Raw genomic sequence first — 23,066 nt, forward strand, 5'->3', positions numbered from 1 at the left:
TTTCCTTTGTCATTCTTGCCATGGCTGAGGCTTTCTCATAAAGCCCTAAATTCTAACTCTGTAGGGCAAACTTTGGAGCAGATCAAACAGTCTCGTCTCACCTCTCCGCTTCTGTCATTCCAATCAGTAGTGGTTGTGAGAAGCCTAAGACCTGCCCCCCATGGAGCTGAAGCAGACACCGGGGAGACCAGAACCCCAGACGCCCAAAATAGCCGCCAGAGTGAAGGAGCCCAAGAAGGACCACCACAGAGATAGTTGCATCCCCATCCCAGAGAAGGACAGTAGAGAGCCCCAAGGAACCCCCATTAGCCGCAGCGCAGAAGCCCCTGGGGGCTGTAGCAGCAAGCCTGCAGGCTCCCACGGCAGCCAGCTATGCCAGAGTAGATCGAGCCATGGGCCTAGAGACGCCAACTACACTTAGTAGAGACTTGAGATGTCCCAGGAGAGGGGGCAGCCCAAAACTTAACCCATCAAAGAGACAAACACATAAACACAGACACGCAGTCACATTTGCATGTTCCCACCTAAATGCCCACAGATGCAAACGCTCATAACTATATACGAGAATAGACCCTGTACACACACTTGCACTCAGCACACACATCGTATACTCCAGGTCCAGGTACCAATACCCCAGACGGAATCCAGCCCCCAAACACGGGAGGTGATCCCCATCACCAGGATGGGGGAGAACAGACCACCTGAGCCACAAGCTGAGACAAGGTCAGAGCACCATTCCAACCTGGGCAACCCTGGTCCGTATCCAGGCCCCAAACTCTAGTCAGAGATCAATGGTGCAAAAAGACCCCAAATGAGCACCCTTAGGCCCAGTTTTTACAGTTTATCAGCAAAAAAAAGCAGCATAATGGACTGTAATTGGCTGCTAAAAATTTTAGATCTGAGTCCAAAACAACACCAAACTTTCTTTGATGCTCTGTTTTCACCATTCAACTCTCAAGAGTTGAATGGTGAAAATGTTATTGATATTCATATTCAGTGCAAAAGGTCTTTACTACTTGTAAATTTTGCAGTTGCTTATGTTATATATTTACTTGATTTATTTATATTTTCCAGTCCCAAGTGTTTTTACGCACGGTTATTAGACTAAAATAATATATTACTTGTGCATGCTTATGTGTCACTAAAAGACAGTTTCATCATAGGAAAAAATTATAATAGTAATAAAATGGAAAGCATTTAAATTTATTCACATATACACAGTTGGTGGAACTGCTGCAGCATCAACAAATTTCAAAGACACAAAAGCATTGATTGGGACAAACAAACCATGGCCAACAAGCAATAAAATAAGAGTTCTAAATCTACACTGCAGACAAAAACAGTTTAATCATATAAAGGCCATATTTTGTACTAGCCAACATCTAATGAGATTATACATCATGGATGTAGTGTTTCATTGATTTGAGTGTTATGCCTGATTGCCATAACATTGCCGCAAGGCATCCTTACCCATCATGTGAGACAACAAATTTGCTGTATCATAGCATGTAGTCCCATCATACAATTATGTCTGGTGTCCACTAGCGCTTCCTATAGAAGTCAGCTGTCTTCGTAAAGATATTGTAATAGATCGACCCTGCACAAGTGACCCTCGCCGTGTAGAAACAAAGAAACATTAAAGGCAATAAATGACCATGTATCCTTTAATAAATGCCTATAGAAGAGTGGAGGTTGTGTCGGGGTAAGCCATAAAAAACTCAAAGGTGCCCTCTGACTGCCTTGCTTGTCACTGAATGGAGTCCATCTCAAGGTTTGGGTCAATGCAGGTCAACATCTCCCCTGTTTGCTTTGTCCAAGAGAGCATCTCCTGCCAGGACACTGTTAATACACCGGAGATAAATTAGCTACCCACTATCAGCCCTCTGGGAATAGTTTCTGCCTCGCAGCACACAGCAGATTAAAGCAAAGGTGAACAATATTCACAAATCAAGCAATGGTTGTGAGGAAAAAAGGAAAGACTATCTGTCACAGTCCAACACATAGTACGCTCATTGCAGTCTCTGGTTCTGCCAGAAATTGCTGATTTTGCCAGCAGGATGTGCTTCGATGACCCATAATCTCTAGAAGTTATGCAAAAATTATTTTATGTGATCAGATGATATTAATGCATGATACAAGTGTTTCTACAAAAACTTATAGTGGCGTCTATCCATCTGAAAAAAGAAAACCACTGCTTATTTGAGGTGTAATAACATTTTGTAGCACAAGATCTCACATTATTAAAATGGTATATTTATCATATACAGTAAGTGAATAATCTCATGATCAACTGCTCTCTGCATCTAACTTCAGCTGTTAAAGTAAGTGTTTAATGTCATTGTGTGTCCCATATGAATATGTGTCCCAGATATTTGAGACTTTTATAACAAAGTGAAGTATTTGCTGATCTGTTGCCCTGTTGTGTTGAAAATGGCATCTATAAAGATGCCATTAGGCTGGTGGACATCAGTTGGTTAGAAAACGCTTGGTAGTATTTATCTGACAGTTTTTTGATTACTCTTTAGGGGAAAAATAAAATATACTTAAGAACTGAAAAATGCCACGACTTGCAAACTGTTACCCTCTAAAATTTGCTAAATTTCTACCCTATTGAACACTTTTTACAAAAAAAAATGTTTGTGGTTCTAAAAAGAAGCAGTGTTTTTTTTTTTTTTTTTTTAGATATGCAGGTTTTTGCTGTCTTGACTCATGCTGTATAAGACATATGTCTACGTTGTGTTTATTCTCATGGCTCATTGTTTCCTGCTAGGCTGATAATGACCTCCCCACGTCGAACATTTCCTGTATCAATAATCTAGATACCACTGCTCCCTCAGTGCCCCTGTAGAGGAGCATCCTTGCCCCCATCCAATCCCTGCTATTCACATCACAAAACTGCTGTTTCCAAACAATGTGTGTTTAATTCCTCATTGTGGGACTCACCTTGCTGTGGCCCTGCTAAACCCTTCCAGTAGGAGATTTACAGTCAGTCATTTGGTGGACTAATTGCCCAATGCTAGAGCATGAAGGTCAGCTGTGGCCAACAACATGGAGCTGGCAAACACAGCTGCTACAAGCTGCAATGGGAAAAAAAGGCACACCTTTAGAGCAGCAGGACACAGAGTACCGAAAGTCTCCTTGACATGTCCAAAACAAAGTTTACATAGCTGTTCAAACTGCGGTTCATTGTTTGGTTTTAATCAAGAGGCTTATCAACTTTCCTTCTGACTGGATGTTGTTAAAATATTACAAAAGATAAGAAAGCATGTCTGGTGGTGAAGTTAAATCTGCTGGGTGCTGTACTTGATATGGGTCTAATCTCTTAAATTTGGATTTTTTTTTTTTGATTCATCTTCTCCTTCTCCTCTACCCGCAATACACCTGAATGTTATCTTCCATCAGGTTTTCTCAGTTGATCTCCTTGAAACTGGCAAGATTAGCCATAAACACACAAAACAATGAAACTAGCCTACTGATACAAGGGGATAGTTCAGTGAGGCCACTTAATCGTAGGCAAGGCAAGGCAAATTTATTTATATAGCACAATTCAGTACAAAGACAATGCAAAGTGCTTTACATGATTAAAATATAGCAAAATAAAACAGAATAAAAGCAAGTAGGAATAAAATATAGATAGAAAATAGAACAAAAAAGTGGTGATTCAGTTAACTAGGACAGTTGAAGGCAATTTTAAACAAATGTGTTTTTAATCTTGATTTAAAAGAACTCAGGCTTTCCGCACTTTTACAGTTTTCTGGAAGTTTGTTCCAGATAATTGGAGCATAGGAACTAAATGCTGCTTCTCCATGTTTGGTTCTGGTTCTAGGTATGCAGAGCAGGCTGGAGTCAGAAGACCTGAGTGGTCTGGAGGGTTGATACACCGATAACAAGTCTGTGATGTATTTAGGAGCTAAGCCATTTAAGGATTTATAGACTAACAGAAGTATTTTAAAGTCTATTCTCTGAGATACAGGGAGCCAGTGTAAGGACTTTAGAACTGGTGTTATGTGCTCTACTTTCTTAGTCTTAGTGAGGACGCGGGCAGCAGCGTTCTGGATCAGCTGCAGCTGTCTGATCCACTTTTTAGGCAGACCTGTGAAGACACCGTTGCAGTAATCAATTCGACTAAAAATAAACGCATGGATTAGTTTTTCCAGATCCTGCTGAGACATCAGTCCTTTAATCCTAGAAATGTTCTTCAGGTGATAGAAAGCCGACCTTGTAACTGTCTTTAGATGCTTTTCGAGGTTCACGTCTGAGTCCATCACAATCGTACTCCAACATTATCATGTCCACAAGCTCATACAGGTATGAATAGATCAAGCCATCCACCTCATTAATTCTCGCAATTTACCACACAGTCGGAAGTAGTTCTGGGCTTTAAATGGAAGCTAACTACAGTTTTGTCTTTGTCTGGTCATTTGTAATTGCTCTTAATTGCTATCTGCAGTTTCCAGTCTATTTTGAGCACTCTCCATTTAATGATTTTAACTGACACTACCACTACTCAGTGATTCTCTTGACTTTATCATTAATGGTGATCCTCCCATTTATCTAATTATCCACAATTTACTGATATCAGAGGGTACTTTCTCAGACATGAGCCTCCTCCTTCACTAGCAAGAACAAAGGCTCATTAACAGGGCTTCCCCTCTCTTAACACTGATGAGGAGAATTGTAGGGAATCCTTTGTTTCTGCTTTTGTTTAAAAACCATAAGAAATGCAAAGGTGCTACAAAGAAGAAATCTGGGCTTGTTTCATGGTACTATGCCAGACACAACCCAACAAATGCAAAATTGTCTCTTAAAAAGTTGAAATAAAGTGGCTTGTGGCTTGGGAAAGATTTTTGTACCATTGATCATAAATTGCTTTTTTAAAAAATACAAAAAAAAAAAAATTATAAAAATGTTAATACAGAACTCACCCATTTTTAAGAATCCAGACATCTATTTGAACAAATAAACCCCACAAATCCTTGCAATTTAAATGATAGATGTGGAATGCCACAGGTTTCCATTTTATGTGAATGATTTATGTTTGGTTATAAATCATCTGAAGTGTGTTTTATTTGCGGATAAAACCCATTTCTATTAGAGTTTTTTGATATTTAAGGAGTGTAAGCGGTTATAAAGAAAAGGTTTGACATTAAGAAGTTAGTCTTTAAATGAATACAACTCAAGTTTTATATTTAGAATTCACAAAAGGTTACACTAAGAATAGAATTTAGAACAACTAGTATAGAGATGAATTTGTTTCAGAGACAAATTTACAGGGAATAGCTGTTAATAGTAAATTAAACGATAAATAGCATATAAGGTCAACATCAAAACATCCAAATGTGTCACAATGGTGCTCAAAGCAATCTATTATTTTTGCCAAAAAATTACTTGCTATTATCAATAACTCCCTAAGTGTTCCATATTTGAATGCCCTGAGGTCTGAGGAATACCAATATAACTTCAGTATATTTATTGCAAGAAAAGGTTAGGCGAATGACAATGCAGCAATCTTGCAGAAAGTCAACCCAGGTTTGTTCTTTAATTAACTGCACTGAAGTGTAATGACTTCGTAGTTCATAAAATAATTCAAATGATAAACAAATAATATAAAAAAAACCTACACTTAAATCTCAAGATGCTCTTAAATTCGAAATCCTTATAAAGAACTTCAAGAAAAGTAGAGAATACAAATTTAGAACAAATCAAAAATGTCAGTCTTTCTATTAGAGGAGTCACACTTTATAATAACACTTACTATTTAGAAAATAGACCAAAATAAAATAAATAATAAATAAATGACATAGCCAGAGGCTTAATATGGGAAGCATCATATAGATCACAGGCTGCAAAGTTTATCAAGAAAGCACAAACTGATGTGAGAAAAGTAGAGGGAGACAATATCAGTTTTCATAAGAGGTGGAGAAAATCGATAGGCTAAACTTTGCTTTATTGCCAACTTGCTGGGGGAAATAAGAAGTCAAAAAAAGGTTTGGCTTGTTTTTTCTCACACTTGCAGCCTTGGCTATAACATCACAAATACAGTAGTAAAGCAGAGTTTAGGAGCAAACCACAAACACATTCAGTACAATGCACACACACGAGCGATAAACAGCGACTCAAAGGCGAGATCCAACAAAGAGCACTTTTCCAAGTTTTAAATGATAATTTATCTGGTGCTTTTTCCTATCTTGCTGCAATATCCCCTAAATCCCTTTTTGCAGTCAGCGAAGGTTAAATACCAAAGGCGTGTCTAAAGATGTTCATAAGTTGCGTTATAGTCCTTTCATTCAAAAGTTTGAGGGTATAAATGTAAAAATGTGTTTCCTTCTTTTGCCTTTTAACTTCAAAACAATACCTTTATATTTTGGTTTGTTGAGTCAAACAGTCAATAGAAGACATTAACCTTGGCTCTGCACATAATTTGTTCTTCATTCTTTATTAGGGTTCCTGATTTTGTACGCCAGGATTATGGACTTGACACACGGGGAGTGACAAACGACAACGACAAATGGCTTTTTCATCGCCACCGCGGTGAAACCCAACCCATAGGACGCGACAGCGATGGCATTGTTGCATTTCTTTACCTGGAAAATAATTTTTTTATATCATCTAAATGTGGCATTATGATTGGAATATATTTAATTGGTTTTATTTTAAATGAAGTTATTTTAAATATTTTGTTCATAAAATCAAGATGAATGGAACCTGCTTGTCCTGTGAAGTGCCAAGAGATAGCGTCTGTTGTAACCTGGTGCCATGTAAATTAACTGAATTTAATGTAATCAAATCAGAATCACATGCATGTCAATTTACACATATTCAAATAAAATATAGCTTGTATTACTATTCTTCAATACGTGATTTTGTCTTTGTATTTTTGTTAATGGATTATATATTTGGCTGAACAGTGTCGCAGTGGGCAGCAAGAAGGTCCTGGGTTCGAGTACACCCCTGGGTCTTTCTGCATGGAGTTTGCATGTTCTCCCTCTGCATGCGTGGGTTCTCTCCAGGTACTCCAGCTTCCTCCCACAGTCCAAAAACATGACTGTTAGGTTAATTGGCCACTCTAAATTATCCTTAGGTGTGAGTGTGTGCCACGATCCATCCATCCACCAGAAGATGGGTGGATGGATGGATCATATCTTTAGGATGACTTTGATTTCTTCTGTGGTTGCTTGATAAATGTTGCAAAAAAACTGACATATACAGCTGAATTAGATACATTTTGCTACTAAGTTAGAGTATGGTCAGATGCATTAAGTTCCTAAGCAAACCATATTCTTTAGAATTTTTAGATGAGACTTTGACCTTGGCAGAATACAATGTATCTAAAGTGCCCTTCTAATTTTTGCCATTAACTTATGATGGTGTAATACTGAGGTCATTTTTGTTCTTAAAATATAGTGCAGGTCAAGCCATACACTGGTGTATCAGATGGTTGCTATGAAATTTGTCTTACTTTTCCAATAGAATCATGATCATTTAGTCAAAAGGACACGTGTGTTTTTGTAGTTCACAGAGTCTGACACAGTGCAGCTAATATTATGAGTTAGAGCGTAACCCAGAGCAGCTGCTCATGTTAGTAATGGGCATCAATAACCGGCGCCAGGCCTGTGGGTTGTAATTGTGTTGGAGGGGTCAGTGTAGGGTCGACAGGGCATTCCCCCAGCCTGTCTAATGAAGGGAGCACAACTCTCTCTACACCAATACTCTGCACTGCCATCTCCAATCCCAGGCCCCATTGCCCCTGTCAATCACTCCATCTGTGGCTGATATGTTGGCTACCTAAACATGGAAGAAAGGGTAAGGGTTACAATTTATACTATTACAGAAAAAAATATATACCTTAACTAAGACATTATAGTGTTTTTGTTTACTTAGCTTAACTGGCAAAGGCCAGTTTAGGAATATAGAATAGTAATAGACTAACAAAATACCTTATTTGGCAAACACATAAGCAATGCTGACAGCCTTTGGCTTACACAGGACTAACATTTATTCAACAGCTAGATTAATGGGTAACCCTTCCGTTTACAATAAAATAATCACCATGTAATTACCTAGTAAGTACTCAGTACGGTATGGTGTATTACTGTGTAATAAAAACTACATTTAGTGGGTAAATACAATCAATATTTAACTGTCTCCAAATAGCCACTAAAATAAGTTTCCATTACATAGTAATACACAACAACTTACTAAGTACTTACAAAGTAATTAAATGGTAACAAGTGCACTGTAAAATGAAGCATTACAAATGTATTTATGTTAATTTTTGTATTATATTTAGGGGTGACTGGTGAAAGATTGGATTGTACTGACATAAGGCATTGGCTGTTATGAAATCCTTACAAAATAATAACCTTAAGTAAACACACTATGGTATTCTGCTACACAAAAATTATCTTTACCACAACATTTTTTTTATTGAAAAAGCAAGACATATTCCTACTGCCACAAAATATAATGTGACATACTTCATTTTACAACCATATTTATTTAGAGTAGTGATAAGTGGCAGTCATGTATTGTCCACTCCACGACTGCCCATGTGAATTTCACCCAAACATTTTTCCAGACAGCTGATTTTTGTCTTGCTTTTAAGCAAGAAAAAATGTTGCTTAATTTATTTGTTGTTATTTCAACTTTGAACTATATGTTCTCAGTAATTTTTTTTCTCTACACAGTAGGTACACCTGGTCTGGCGTTCTGGCTGTGACATCATCCTGGTGGGCAGATTGTCTGCCATTATCTTCTAACAGAAAAGATTGCTGGATCAATGTGCACTTCTGTGCTTTTTTGTGTCTCTGCTCTGTCTTCTCTAACCACCAGTCAGTCGAGACAAATGACCGTTCACACTGAGCCCGGTTCTGCTGGAGGTTTTCCTTCCAGTTTAATGGGAGTTTTCCTCTCCACTGTCGCTTCATGCATGCTCAATGCATTTCTAGTTTAGACATTATAGTCAGGCAGTCTTGTAGATTGCTCAGGGTTCCTGTTACGGGCTGATCAGGCATTTGGAGCATTACAGTACACTGTACATATCCATTGAGCGAAGCGGCTTAGTTTCTAACCAAAGTCATACTTACATATTTTAACAGATTTGTGAGCTCATTGTACAACATAAAATCGGTCAGTAAGTACAATGGTAATCATAGATAAGGCGCACCTTCAATTTTTGAGAAAATGTTAGGATTATAAGTGTGCCTTATAGTCCAAAAATACAGTAATTACACCAGATTCCTGACATTAAGGCAATAAAATATTTGCAAAGTAGAATTCATCATATGAATTTTCCTTGTTTGGAGCACTGTTCTGTAATTTTATTGACTAATTATTTTTGGAGAACAACTTTAAAATGCTAGTTATGACTGTCTCATTCACAAATCATGTACCACTTGAGTAGAGCAGCAGGAGACCAAATCTGTTCATGCAATAGACAGATGTTGAGGGCAAGTTTATCTTTGCATTCATAAGTGTGAATTAGACTTGAGAAGCATTACAGAGGAAATAAAATTACTAAGCTTGTTATAAATTAGCATATGTCAGAGTGTTTCTCATATGTGCAGAGGATAGTATTTTAAATAAACAAAAAGACTGCCTTGCTGAGCATGGCATGGTATAATTTTTTCATTATGAATATATGGCATGAAAGTAAACAAAATAGTTACAAGAAGTAGCATCACTGCTATGTCCACAACGATTTTTTTTTTTTTTTTTTGCCTTCAAATAGGATCTACTATTAGAGTAGATTGCAGTGGAAGTCTTCCTTGATTTAGTTAACAGATACAGAGATAAAAGTTGTTTCCAGTTTATCTTTTCTTTCATAAGAAGAGAGAACGATGCTCCAAAACATATGACAATGTAACTTAATCTAAGTAAAACAGACTAGAAATGCTAGAGATGAGAAAAAGTAAAACCTGTAGAAAAGTCAGAGATGGTGTGTGTGAAAGACAGAGTGAGATATAGAAAGTAGAAAAGGTTGAACTGCAGATGAAGGAAGGGCATATTTTCTTGGCACTTTGTCAAACCATCTAGGGCGCCCTGGTTAATCCATTAACATGTGAGAATTTGGACAGAGTACAGTTCTATGTATCTGCTTCAGTGAGTGTGTCGATAAGGTATTTAACATGACAATGTCCTCGCGGCACCTTCATGTATAAGAAAGAGCAGACCTTTAATATCACGATCTGTTGATTAGAGGAGCAACAGTAGACACAAAACATCACAGTTTGGTATGTTTTTCTTTTGCGAATAGTCGCGCAATGATACAGCTAGCCCAGCAGATGATGCAATACATGATTTTCCGTTTACAAGAAAGAGATTACAGCATAGTTTCAAAAAATATTTAATTTTATTTCACAAATTGAGAAAAGCCTCCATGAATCTGAATCGAGTTGAGCAGACATATAGCAGTCCCCCCAGGATTTTGCAGCCTTTTTCTGTAGTTCTTGCAGCCTTAGGTGAATAAGGGGATTGGTCAAAATTGATCAAAGAATAAGAAAAGTGAGGCTAAAGCTAAAGTGAATGGTCATATTTGCGGATTAGTTGCAGTAACTGGAGAAAATTGCAAGTTTTAACAAATTTGCAAATATTGTTTGATTTGCATTAATGGTTGCCATTGCAATTTTACAACTTCCTGGAAGAAGATTAAGGTACTACAGAGACATTTTCAGTTCAACCCTGCTTAGTTCAACAATAGCACAAATAATATAACACACACACACAAACACTCACAAAACAATAACAAAAAAAGCACACTTACAGAGAAAGAAGCACTTATTCAGGATCTCTGTTTTAATGAAAATGAGGGTAAACCGAGGTAATTATATAATTAGCTTCATTTGTGGGTTCGTGCAGAAGAAAAACACGACCAAATAGGGCATGGCCAGTAGTATATGGGATGAAAGAGAGATTAAATACAGTAAGTCAAAGAAGAAGAGTCTGCATTGGCTTTATCCAGGGAAGAGACATTGGTTAAAAACAGATTAAGAAGGCCAATAGAAGCATTGATAGAAAAAAAAACTCAGTGTCAAGGCGACCTTATAGTGTAACTAACTAATAGATCCATCAGGCTTTATGAATAAATAAAAGAGAACATTATGTCATGATTTGGGTATTTGTTTATTTTGCTTTGGACTTTTCTGGACTTTTCCCATCAGGCTGTCACTTCTCAGCCACCAGCCAATTAGCCAAGACCAACTCCACCTGCTGCCGCAGTTGACTAATTACTATTGGTCAATTCGGCTCACCTGGGCATCTGTCTACTTATACCTGCTTCAACTCTATCCGCCCAGAATGTCTTTTCTCTTCTCGACCCATCTCATCTCGCTTAGTGTGATGTGCTTCGCCAACACTACCCCAATCACAGGCTGTCTAATAATTTTACCAAGTGGTAGTATATAATTATCACAATTGGGCCACGAATTGAACTCTGGGGAACTCCATAACTTATTCTGATTAATAGGGAAGAATTCTCATTAACGTAAGTGAATTTCAATCTGTTACCTAAACCCAATTATTCATGTTACCACTTCCACTACATGAAAAGAGTAGCATAAAACAAAATGCATAACAACACATACAACAGGAGGTCAAAGGAAGTAAAATGTCTGTCATATTGGTAACATTAATGCTGCATGTTTTCCATTGCACTTCTTCTAATTTTTTTCTGACCGTATGAACTTGGTCACATGCTTAAACTGGCCAAAATGCTTATTTATGCCTACTTATTTAAGAGCATGGTAATTGGCCAGTGTGTAATGGCCTTCTTACTTGGTTGGAGCATGACTTGCTGTAGGTAGGCAGCATACTTACCTATGTTATTTTAGTGATTTCCCAAGGTATAGAGATGTAGAGGTTATACTAAAAGATAAATTCAGGGTTTTAAACTGATTCTAATACCATCTTTCCAAAAGGACTGGATGGAGAAGAAGGACCAAAAAAATAGAGGAAAAGACTCTGCCACATTCTCTTCAACGGTTCAGCTTAGACCCCATCTGCTTTGACTTCTAAATAAACTGGTTTCTTATAGAGAAAAATTATCTAAACCAGCCTAGTGGTGTTCCATTCATCCTTACGACATGTCCAAGCCTCTGTAAAATAATATTGGGATTAGTTGTTTTAAGCGCAGCACTTAGATCTAGGACAGCTGTACATACAGTCATATTCCATAAATTAGAACCAGCATTCCTAAAAGGCTTGTTTGTCATATTAACTTAGCCAGTTTTAAACATACTTTTCACTAAGCCCTGATTTCTGCATGAAAAACTTTGCTTTTTTATTTGTCTGATGCAATATTCTTATCTTAAATTCTGTGTTTTCATTAGCTGGAGGTGGAACAAATATAATTAACACATTTTCAATAACTATTGAAGAATAAACTTTTCAATAATATTCTAATTTATTGAATACGATTGTTTGATGAATTGAGAATATCATTGGTGACTTTCACCAGTGCTGTTTCAGTGCTATGATGAGCTTTAAAACCTGCCTAAAATTCTCCACATAGGTCATTACAGTTTAAATCCTCACACTGTTGATTAGCAACAATATTTTGAAAGGATTTTTGGTAACAATAGATAATGGATATTGGATATTGAAAGTGAACTAGTCAGAGTGTTTATTAAAGAATGCTGCACATAACAACCAGCAGTCATACAGATCAGCATTAAGTAGAAAATGCCCACTTATGAAGAGAGACTGCTCGCCTTTTTATGTGGGATCTCTTACCATAAAATAACACCCCATCAGATTCCTCCTATTGGTTTCTGCCTATAAGCCTCCTGTATATATTTAGATCTAGACATATATTGCCTTTGATAATTTGGTTTCAGAAAATAGCTTGGCATTGTTTGCTGTCTTTTATAAAGATGGATTGTTCTGTCAATATTCTCTGGCTGGCTAGAGTTAGCTTGGCGCGCAGCTTATGACTTTCCATACCCCTGCAAAAATGGTCTTTAATGCTTCCCTGAGAATCTATGGCTTCTGCTGTTTCCATTATCCGTTTAACAGCTTTTAACGGGGGGTTTATTTCTATAAATTAGCTCCTGTATAACATGGCCATATCATGGGTCATAAACTTTAAGCATGGGGGACAGTATAGTTTGAGGAAGAAAATAGTTAGCTGACCCTTACTTTTCCTGTGTGTTCAGTAGACAGCACTACCAGCTGCTGAAAAGGCAGCTGTTCCCAACAGAATGAATTCTTCATCCAGCTACAGGGTTCTCCAATGTCCCATAGTAGCGATTTGCTCATCAACTTATTACTTTCAATAGGCGTCGGAGTAATTGGCTATTTCACACATGTAAGGGTTGAGCTGACAGAGGGTAAAGGCCAGGCAACCAGGCTGTCAGTGTCCTGCACCACAGTCATCCATCAATTATTATCAGGCGCAAGGAAAGCCACTGTGGCCCTGAGCCGGCACTTTGTCAAACCATCTAGAGCGCCATGGTTAATCCATTAACATGTGAGAATTTGGACAGAGTACAGTTCTATGTATCTGCTTCAGTGAGTGTGTCGATAAGGTATTTAACATGACAATGTCCTCGCGGCACCTTCATGTATAGGAAAGAGCAGACCTTTAATATCACGATCTGTTGATTAGAGGAGCAACAGTAGACACAAAACATCACAGTTTGGTATGTTTTTCTTTTGCGAATAGTCGCGCAATGATACAGCTAGCCCAGCAGATGATGCAATACATGATTTTCCGTTTACAAGAAAGAGATTACAGCATAGTTTCAAAAAATATTTAATTTTATTTCACAAATTGAGAAAAGCCTCCATGAATCTGAAGCCAGTGCAGAATATCACAGTCCCTAGTTTTTATGCCTAATTCTGAGGTGGTAATTAATGCCCCAGTATGTGTAAATAAAGCCTTAGCTTCTGGACATGAAGGAATAGTTGTCTTCCCTCCTGAAAGGAGTGGACTGGCACCAGACAGCAATGTCTTTATTTCAACTTGTTATGAAACGTTCCCTCTGAAAAAGTAAACAAGAAACAGTCTGAAAGAATATTAGATTCTGTCAAGGTAACGGAATATGTATGTAGATATCCATTTGCACATGATGACGTCACTATGGGGCCATTTATGTCTGGCGAGTAAGTGCAAAGAGAATGGACAAGAAGAGAGACAATAAAAAAATTGCCCAGCCGACGCACAACAGAAATTAATCTCAAGTGAATTAATCAGGCACGAATCATCTTGGTTAAAACTTGATTTTGTTGCTTTTATTCTCTGTAATATAAGATGGGCTTTGCAGCCGGGAGAGCTGATGGAGCCCAGAGCAGAAGCCAAGTTGGTTCAGAGAATGTAAACAGCATCTGACACAACCGGAGGTACTCCTTTTCATATGATAAGACTATTTCCTCTAATCAAGTCTCACCGGACCAAAAGACATTCCTCTGTTGAAGTCCTCCTTTCAAAACTTTCCCTAATCCTTAAAATGGGTATTTAGAAAATCCAATTTATGTGCCAAAAATATTGTAGTTCATTTTTCAGAGAGAAAAAGGGAAAATATGTTCAAGTTAAATCTTTAATCAACCAAAGGGGACACAAACATTAATTCTCAGTTCTCTGAATTTCCCACCAAGTTTGATTTCATGTTTGTTTGTTTGTTTATGTCTTCTTTCTTTCTTTAAATAATAATTATGTGTTACTTGGAGTACTTTAAGTTTATTATCAATTATTTTCTTGACTACATCAAATACAGTTATGCCATTCAGTTTTTAATTGTTCAAGTGTTGATATTATGGTTCTGAGCATAAAAATAGCTTCAGAATATATTTCTCTCATTCCTTCCATACTGTGTGCAATTTAGATTTCCTGACAAATAGAAGCAAGGCTTCAGACAGAAAGGCTTTTTTGATAGATTAGAAATGGATAGAAACAATCTATTTTAATTAATGAGAAATAGATTATTTCTAATATATCAATATAGTTAAGTTGTCAGTTAATTGCTGCAGGTAATGAGCCACAGTTTCATTCACTTTTGTTCCATTATCCACGTATCACTTTTCTACATTAATGAACATTTCTAAATTGATTATCCTGTTCTGAGACTCTAAATACTTTTCTCATACTTAAAACACTTCCTAAAGGTTCTGCTACCAGGTGCTCTTTTTTGCTAGTTGTTCCTCTTAGAGACACTTCCTGACAGAAAAGATCGGTCAGTACTGAAGCCACCTAATTAAGTCACATCCCAGTCACAGACAAGCTAGAGTAAAGGTACACCATTAACACAAAACACATAACTATCTATTCTGTTTTTATTCTCCATTATAATCACAGTTCATGCAAGTATAGATCACAAATTATATCTCTACGAGAGATCTTGACATGGGATGAATCAAAACCCATCTACTTTCCTACTGGCATCACTGACTTTGATGAAAGACAAAAATTTTAAGCACGGGAAAATGTTACAACAGATGGCTTCCAATTGTTTTCCCCGCCTACAGAGTCAGGAGAGATGATGCTTGGCAGTTTCTCCGCCGGTGCTAAAACACAGCCTGTTCCTGAACACCACTCAAACACCTCATCTGGACATGGAGGAAATCTCTTTATCATCCTCATTCTCATTCACTGCGATGTTGATTTACAAGCAACAGCTTAAGAAAGCATGCACAGTGCAGGGCCCTTTGCAACTGGAATATAAAATATCTTCCTTTATTTCCTACTTTGTTTAGTAACACTATTGGATATGGTTCTGAATATTAATTTAAAAAAAAAAGTGGAATCAGTTTTAGAGGACTTTGAAAGTTTTAAGTTGGAGTGAAAGAGTTCTGATGACATTTTCATGTTCATAAACAGCAATGCCCAGACCATGTCTGTGCTTATCTCTGCAGCAAAGATAAAGGAGAACAGGTTTCTGGTTGGCTGGTGAATTGGTTGGCTGGGTCCCTGCTGACAGGTTGTGATAGGTGTCATCTATCACATATGAAAAGGCCTGAGGGCTCACCACACCAATCATGGCAGTGCCAGATGTTAGAACTGAAGCGCTGCTCACAAACAAATGCATATAGATACATACAAACATAAATCACATAAATCACACGGACGAACACATGCAAAACCATGCCACTGCCTTGGACGATTAAATTATATGTGTGCACAATGTAGTAAAACCAATCTCATATTTTTGGTTGTCGTTTCACAAATTAGATCCACTGAAAACTGATCAACTCTGAATTCAGAGCACTTAAACAGGTGTGCAGAGCACAGATGCTGGCACATTTGAAAGTAATTGTATAATAAGGCAATAGTAAGAACAGAACAATAACTTCAGCATCAAGTTGCCATATTACCACAGACAAAGAAACATGCTTCCCCTCACCCCGATGTGTCTGAAGGACCTGTACGGACAAAAGGGAGGCCGACCTTACTGCATGAGCAATTACAGCAACACCTTCACATATCTGTGTATCCCCTCAGGGGCCAGACATTATGAGCACACCTGTCAAATACCCGTATAATTTAGCAGGGATTCACCAAATGCACACAGGAACACTAAGTCTCAATTACCAGGAGCTCTCAGTCCAACACTGTTACTGAACTCTTATAAAATACATTCAGTTGAAGGTTGTCAGTAAAAAAACAACAACATATATGACTGATATACACACGCGCACACAGACACACAATCTTCTCCTCCAAACAAGGGTTTTAAATAGCACCAGTTATCTCATGGAACTTCACATAAAAAACAGGTCCAATTCATACCCAGTCCAGATTCAGTGTAACAGCCAATCACAATCTAATTCAATCCAGCATTAAATAAAAGAGTTAGAATTAGATGATAAAATGCCAGTAAAAAATAAATATTAGTAATAAAGTATTCCAATAGTCGAGCCTGGATGTAAGAAATATATTGAATGGTTACTATGCATCACTCTGGGACAGCATTTTTCCAATTCTGGCAGTGTATGTGGAAGAAGAATATCCAAGAAACATGTTTGATATGAGCTTTAATAGGGAGACATTCTAGTCAAAGATGCAAACAAAAAAGTGCAAATTTTTGTTTGTTTAGAACTACAGGCCACATTTTCTAGAGTAACTGACATACAAAGCAGTTTCTTATTCAGATGGTGTAGTTGAAAAACAATAATCTCTGTCTTAAATGAACTCAGTAGGATACAGTTTAACTTCTTAAGTTTTAAAAGGAAAGAAAAATGCTTTTTACGCAATGTGTTATGAATTAAAAGATATAATTTAATAATAGCAATTGACTAGTTGGTTGTGCGATTGAGCGATTGTGCTGACATATGACATTGATTGCAAAGAATTAACATTATTTCCTCACAACCCTGACCTATCTGACCATTTTTTAACAATCTCTGAGTTCAATTTAACTAAGTTCTCCACCCCCAAAAGGTTTCATTGTAGTAAATCTATATCAGATAATGATGTATCAAACTTTAAAGAGTCTTTCACCCTGTTACTTCAAATTCAGAAATGTATGCTTTTGTTGATGGTGTCACTTCCCCGTTGTGTTTTGCATTAGACAACATAGCCCCTTTGAAAAAGAAGGGGATTATTCACAGGATGCTGGCTCACTGGTTTAATCTTTGAGTAAAACGTAGGAGAGAAAATGGCACTCTACATATCTAGAAGCACCCTATCTAATCTGGAAAAACAGTCTACTGTTATATAAAAAGACCCTTCGCAGAATTAGAGCAGCATATTTTTCATAATTAATAGAAGAGAATAAAAATAATCCTAGGTTTCTCTTTAATAGAGTTCCCAAACTTACACAGAGTCATAGCTCTGTTGATCCATCCATTTCCTTAGCTCTTTATGGGATTGTTCATAAATAAAATTGATTCTTTTAAAAATAAAATCATTGGCATCCTCTCAAACATGATTACCTCGTCCTCAGTAAGTGAGGCAGCATTAGAAGAATCAGTGTTTAAACGGTTTAAACACAGTAGAGCTTTCTGAGTCATCTAAAATTTTAGCTTCATCTAAACCTTCAACTTGTATGTTAGACCCAATCCCAACCAAGTTATTTAAGGAAGTATTCCCTTTGACATTTTAGATATGATTAATCTATCCTTAGTAAATGGATATGTACCACAGGCTTTTAAAGTAGCTGTCATTAAACCTTTACTTAAGAAACCCTCTCTTGATCAAGACGACTCAATAAATTAGAGACCTATAGACATGTCTTAATGACATCTAAACCTGGATGATTATAAATTTCCTGCTTTTAAATTCTGACTGGACAGATGTTTTAATCTTTGGGCCAGAATCCTCAAAAAATAAACTTCCTAATCAATCACTATTACTGGTAATAAAGTAAAAAATCTCTGAGTTATTTTTGATTAAGATATGTAATTTAAATCCCATAATAAAAAGGTTTCCAGGGTTTCCTTTTTTCACCTCCGGAATATTGCCAAACTTAGAAATATTTTGTCCAGGAGTGACGCTAAAAACTAGTCCATGCATTTGTTACCTCAAAGTAGGACTATTGTAATATATTACTATCAGGAAGTCCAAAAAATGCAGTTTGAAGCCTTCAGCTGATCCAAGAGGGATCATCTTTCTTCAATTTTAGCTTACCTTCATTGGCTTTTTGATAAATCAAGAATAGAATTCAAAATTCTCCTTCTCACGTGTAAAGCCCTTAATAATCAAGCTCCATCATATATCAGAGCTCTGATTACCCCGTATATTCCTAACAGAGCACTTCGCTCTCAGACTGCAGGGATACTGGTGGTTCCTAGAGTCTCTAAAAGTAGAATGGGAAAAGCGGGTATAGATGATGGATGGATGTTTTGCAATAAAAAGTATTTTTGCAGTTAAACCCATTGTTAATGTTAATTTGAAAATAGTCCTTACATGGGATATATATTTAGGAAATTATCACGAAAATTAGCTACATTAGGGCAAAATTGCTAAATGCTGGTATATCACCTTGATAAATATTTTTTTCTATTATATAGGGGGTCCAGACATCACAACAAAATGTCTAATTTACCTATTTTCTGCATGTCTAATTTCACCCTGACTCTTACACACATTAATTATGTCTAAAGGTTAATGAAATGAAAGGAAAACAAAATTAAAAAGCAACTTCTCTTGCTTACAGGACCAGGGTATTTGCACATTTAGTTGAACTTTTACCCAATAATTTCCAAAGCCATGTTCAAATGCGGAGAAACATTTGAGCAGTTTATCATTTTCTGAGCAAACAACTTAGGATTGAAAGATGCTTCCTCTCGTAAAGTCTCAGGGACAGGTACAGGACCTGTCTGAGTAACGATGACAATATATCTCTGTTTGGTGCACTATAGATGTTTACATTTCAGAGATGGAAAGAGAAGTATGCACATGTGGACACCTGCTGTTCACATCTCAGTGAATGGTAAGAATTAAGCAGAGACCTCTGTTCTTTCAGAGGTGTAGTTGTTCTTTTATACACAAATTATTTATCAACATATACAACTTCTTGGGTCTCTTTTCACAACTTAACTTTATGGTTCTTAAACAGTTACTCATTTAGTTTTATTTATATTTTTAAATTAGTAACAGCGCAATATAGGTTTAGTAAAGGCAGTTTATTGTTGCTTTATAAATGACACAATGACATAAAGTACTACATTATATTTTTCTTGACACAAGAGTAAATAAAACATAGGACATTAAAATAAATACAGCATTGATTAATGTAGGGTTTCTTCTGTTTTTCTTAAAAAAAATAAAAACATTCTCGTAAGTGGGTGGGCCTTGAAGATTTTATTCTACTAAACAGGGTCTGGGCACTAACAGGTTGAAAACCACTGCCTTAGTTTGGTGTTTGGACTGTTATTAACTGTTAATTGAAACATTTAAATAAAGACTATATTTTGGGCCTTTCATCGGGACAATTTTACCTCAGACTGCATTATGCAGTGATGCATGACCTTGTTGGCCAGGTCCTTGATTTACCATGCAGACAACGTTTATAGTCCAGCTTCTATCTGTAAGTCTTTTTCTCCTTTTCTTGTCTGGAGAGACAATTTTACCACACTTTAGTTGACATTTTCCCCTAAAGTGATCTATTCTTCACTCTCATACACAGTTTCACTGTTGAATGGTTTTTCCAAAAGAAGCAATGTGCCAGGCTTCAATGAGTCTCATTTTTACAATGGCCAATAACAAAAGATTTCTCAGCTCCAGCATGGTCTTATATGTCCTTTTGCTGGAAGACAACTTTCTGGCAAGCCATGCTTTAATATGCTCTTCATTGCTGCTGAAGTATGATGTTAACAGTGGACTTTCTAAAGAAGTGAGGAGAGTAACAATGGCAATCTAAAACTTGTGGAGCATTTGGTCAACTGAGCTTGAATTTCAGTAATATACTACAAAAGCTGAAGAATAAAGAGACAAATTAGTTTTCGCTATGTTTAAATCATGTAGTCTTGGGGAAAGGACATCATTCATGTGAAATATGTTGGTATCAAATCGTCAATGTCTGCTAATGGTAAGAGAATCAAAAGCTACTAAAACCAAATGACAGCTCTGTAGAAGGGATTAAGTTGTATGAAAGATCACTGCAAAAAGTAATACAAGCAAAAATAATTACTGTGTTGCATTGTTTAGATAATGTTTAGATAAACCAAGAATTACATTGACCGTCCCCTTTATTAGGTACACCTGTTTTATTAGCTGATAATACAAATAGCAAATCAGCCAATCACCGGACACCAACTCCATGCATTTAGACATCTAGAGATAATAAACACATTTTGCTAACATTCAACATAATTGGGAAGAAACAGGTTTTGAGTCTTGGTTTATGGACCGGAGTTCAGGCTAGTGTTCTGGAGTATCATATAGAATGAATGTGGCTTAAACAAGCAAAATTACAAAGCTTACAGGCAGTTAGGCAAAAAGAAGAACCAGGAGCATTACAAGGTGGAGGCCAAAACAGGGGTAGCATAACAGATGATCTGGCATTGAGTGTGACTAGACTGGCTGACTAAATAAAGGAGAAAACAGAAGGGAAAGCAGGTGGAGCAATTAGTACAGGTGAAACATGTTGTGAAGGATAACAGCCTGTGTCACTAGTTATTAACTAAGGGCCCTTTTCCATGAATGCATGATTTGTAGGTGGCAAAAATCTGACGCAACAATGGAGAACATAGGAGCAATTGTAAATCTGCTTTTGAGTCTTTAGCTTTTCCTCAAAATCAAAGTAATAGAAGAGAACCAGAAAAGGCAGTGGGCAGCAAGCCAAAAAGACTGGCTAAGTACAGTAAAATGTGGGAAGCTTTAGAGAAGGGTTGTGCAAAATGTCTGACAAATGTATCACAATATAAGCATTTCACATCAATCGGTGTTGATATGTATTTATTTATTTATTGATTGATTGATTTTTTTTACTTATTTGAAATAAGGGCCAGCGGAAAAAGGCTGAATTTTAATTGTAAACCTAACCCTATTCAAACATAACCTTTATTCTTTAAAAAGAGGTCAGTCCTACCTTGCTTAGCTTGGCTGTGAGAGTTTGTGAGGATAAATCATCTTCTCTGCCTCCATCTCCCAGAATGCTGTGCAGTTCTCCAACGAAGTTCAGTGAAATGATAGATAATTTTATGAGATGTAATTTCTATTGATATATATATATATATATATATATATATATATATATATATATATATATATATGTATCTATTGCAATATATATTGCAATAGATACATTGTTTTATTGCCCTGTCCTACCATAGAACCTAATACACTTAAAGGGTATGAGGGTAAGCTAATACTCAATATTCAAGATACTCAATGCGAGCTTGCTATAATGGGCATATACAAAATAAGCCTAGTGTGCAATGATTTCATGGTTGAAGATGTTAGCCATTGTGACATGTATGTCGTGTGTGTGTCAGGTTGTTGTCGTGTTGCCAATTTATCACTACAAACCTTGAATCTAGGTGTTTCACCGAGCCTTCTAGTGGTGGGATGTTATTGTTTCAAATTTCACAAACGCACAGTGGTTACAGGACTTCAAGATGTCTGAACAAATGCTAGGCTTCCAGTGCACCAAACTACATCCAGCTTCGGAGCAACAAGATATGACTTTCAATGAATGCGTGCCCTTAATGAGTCAGTAACACTACGGGTGCTACTGGCTCAGAGGACAGGAGTTCTAGACATGTTTTTTATTTTATTTTTGTAGACAGCCCCACAATTATATGCAGGTGTTTTGTGCTGCTGCAGATATAAAAATATACTTGTTGCCTTCCCAACCCTGAGTGCAAAAAATGTATTATTGTTTCTCACTATGAATTTAACAAAAAATCTATGTCTTTTAAAATGTCTCTATTCTTGTGTATATTTTTCACAAAGGCTTCATGTCAAATTAAATGCTTAAATAAAAAAGCTAAGAATAGCAATATCTGGATAAATCACTTTATCAGCAAACAGTAGCCCAGTATCAGGAAATACCGATTGCTCGCCTGTCAGTGTCAGTAAATTCGGTCGAAACACTTCCAATTTCCAATCAGGCTGTTTTGATGCAATCATGAAAGTGACCATTAAGGATGGTTGATGCAATCACTTTACAGCATTTAAAGCTTCTCACAACATTGATTTGGTGTCTGCTGGTGCTCTAGGGATGCAACCAGTAAACCCACTCCCTAGTTATTCAGTGACCAACAGCCTTCTGATATTGGATTTTTATTTTTATTTTTAGCTGGACTTAACTTGGGCCCCCAGTAAAGTAGGTACTGAAATAGAAGCTAGAAAGTAACTGTTAATGGTTGAAAACCCTAATAACCGAGTACAGCCAAGTAGAGCTGCGCTGAGGTGATTATGACTAAATAACATTGAAAATGCTCCTTTTCCAATTTCATAAGTAGAGCAGTCATTTCATACACCGCAAACTGTGTTGCCTGTGGAATACTCAGTTATCTGGATCATGGCAACAGCAAACAGGCTTAAATTGTAGGCAACTGGACTTTTGTGCAGTTTTTCTGAACATGTTTCAACACCTATACAGGAGTCTGGGTAGTGGATAGTAGATTTATTTTCTCAAACTCTTGCAGTTCACTAAAAAACTGGGGAACTGTTCTTTGGGTGTATA

General features: G+C 36.9%; 1 protein-coding gene across 1 annotated transcript in view; it reads right to left on the reverse strand.

Annotated features, from left to right (window-relative positions):
- Window positions 1-3,002: 3,002 nt before the first annotated feature.
- The window catches only part of LOC118565177 (E3 ubiquitin-protein ligase PDZRN3-B-like), a 76,699-nt gene continuing 56,635 nt past the window's right edge, over window positions 3,003-23,066 (reverse strand). The window contains exon 3 of the mRNA XM_036144927.1: window positions 3,003-3,077. Within this exon, the coding sequence (XP_036000820.1) occupies window positions 3,003-3,077 (75 nt within the window). The remainder of the gene's footprint in view (window positions 3,078-23,066) is intronic.

Source organism: Fundulus heteroclitus, chromosome 2 (genome assembly GCF_011125445.2).
Source record: "Fundulus heteroclitus isolate FHET01 chromosome 2, MU-UCD_Fhet_4.1, whole genome shotgun sequence".
NCBI classification, from domain to species: domain Eukaryota; kingdom Metazoa; phylum Chordata; class Actinopteri; order Cyprinodontiformes; family Fundulidae; genus Fundulus; species Fundulus heteroclitus.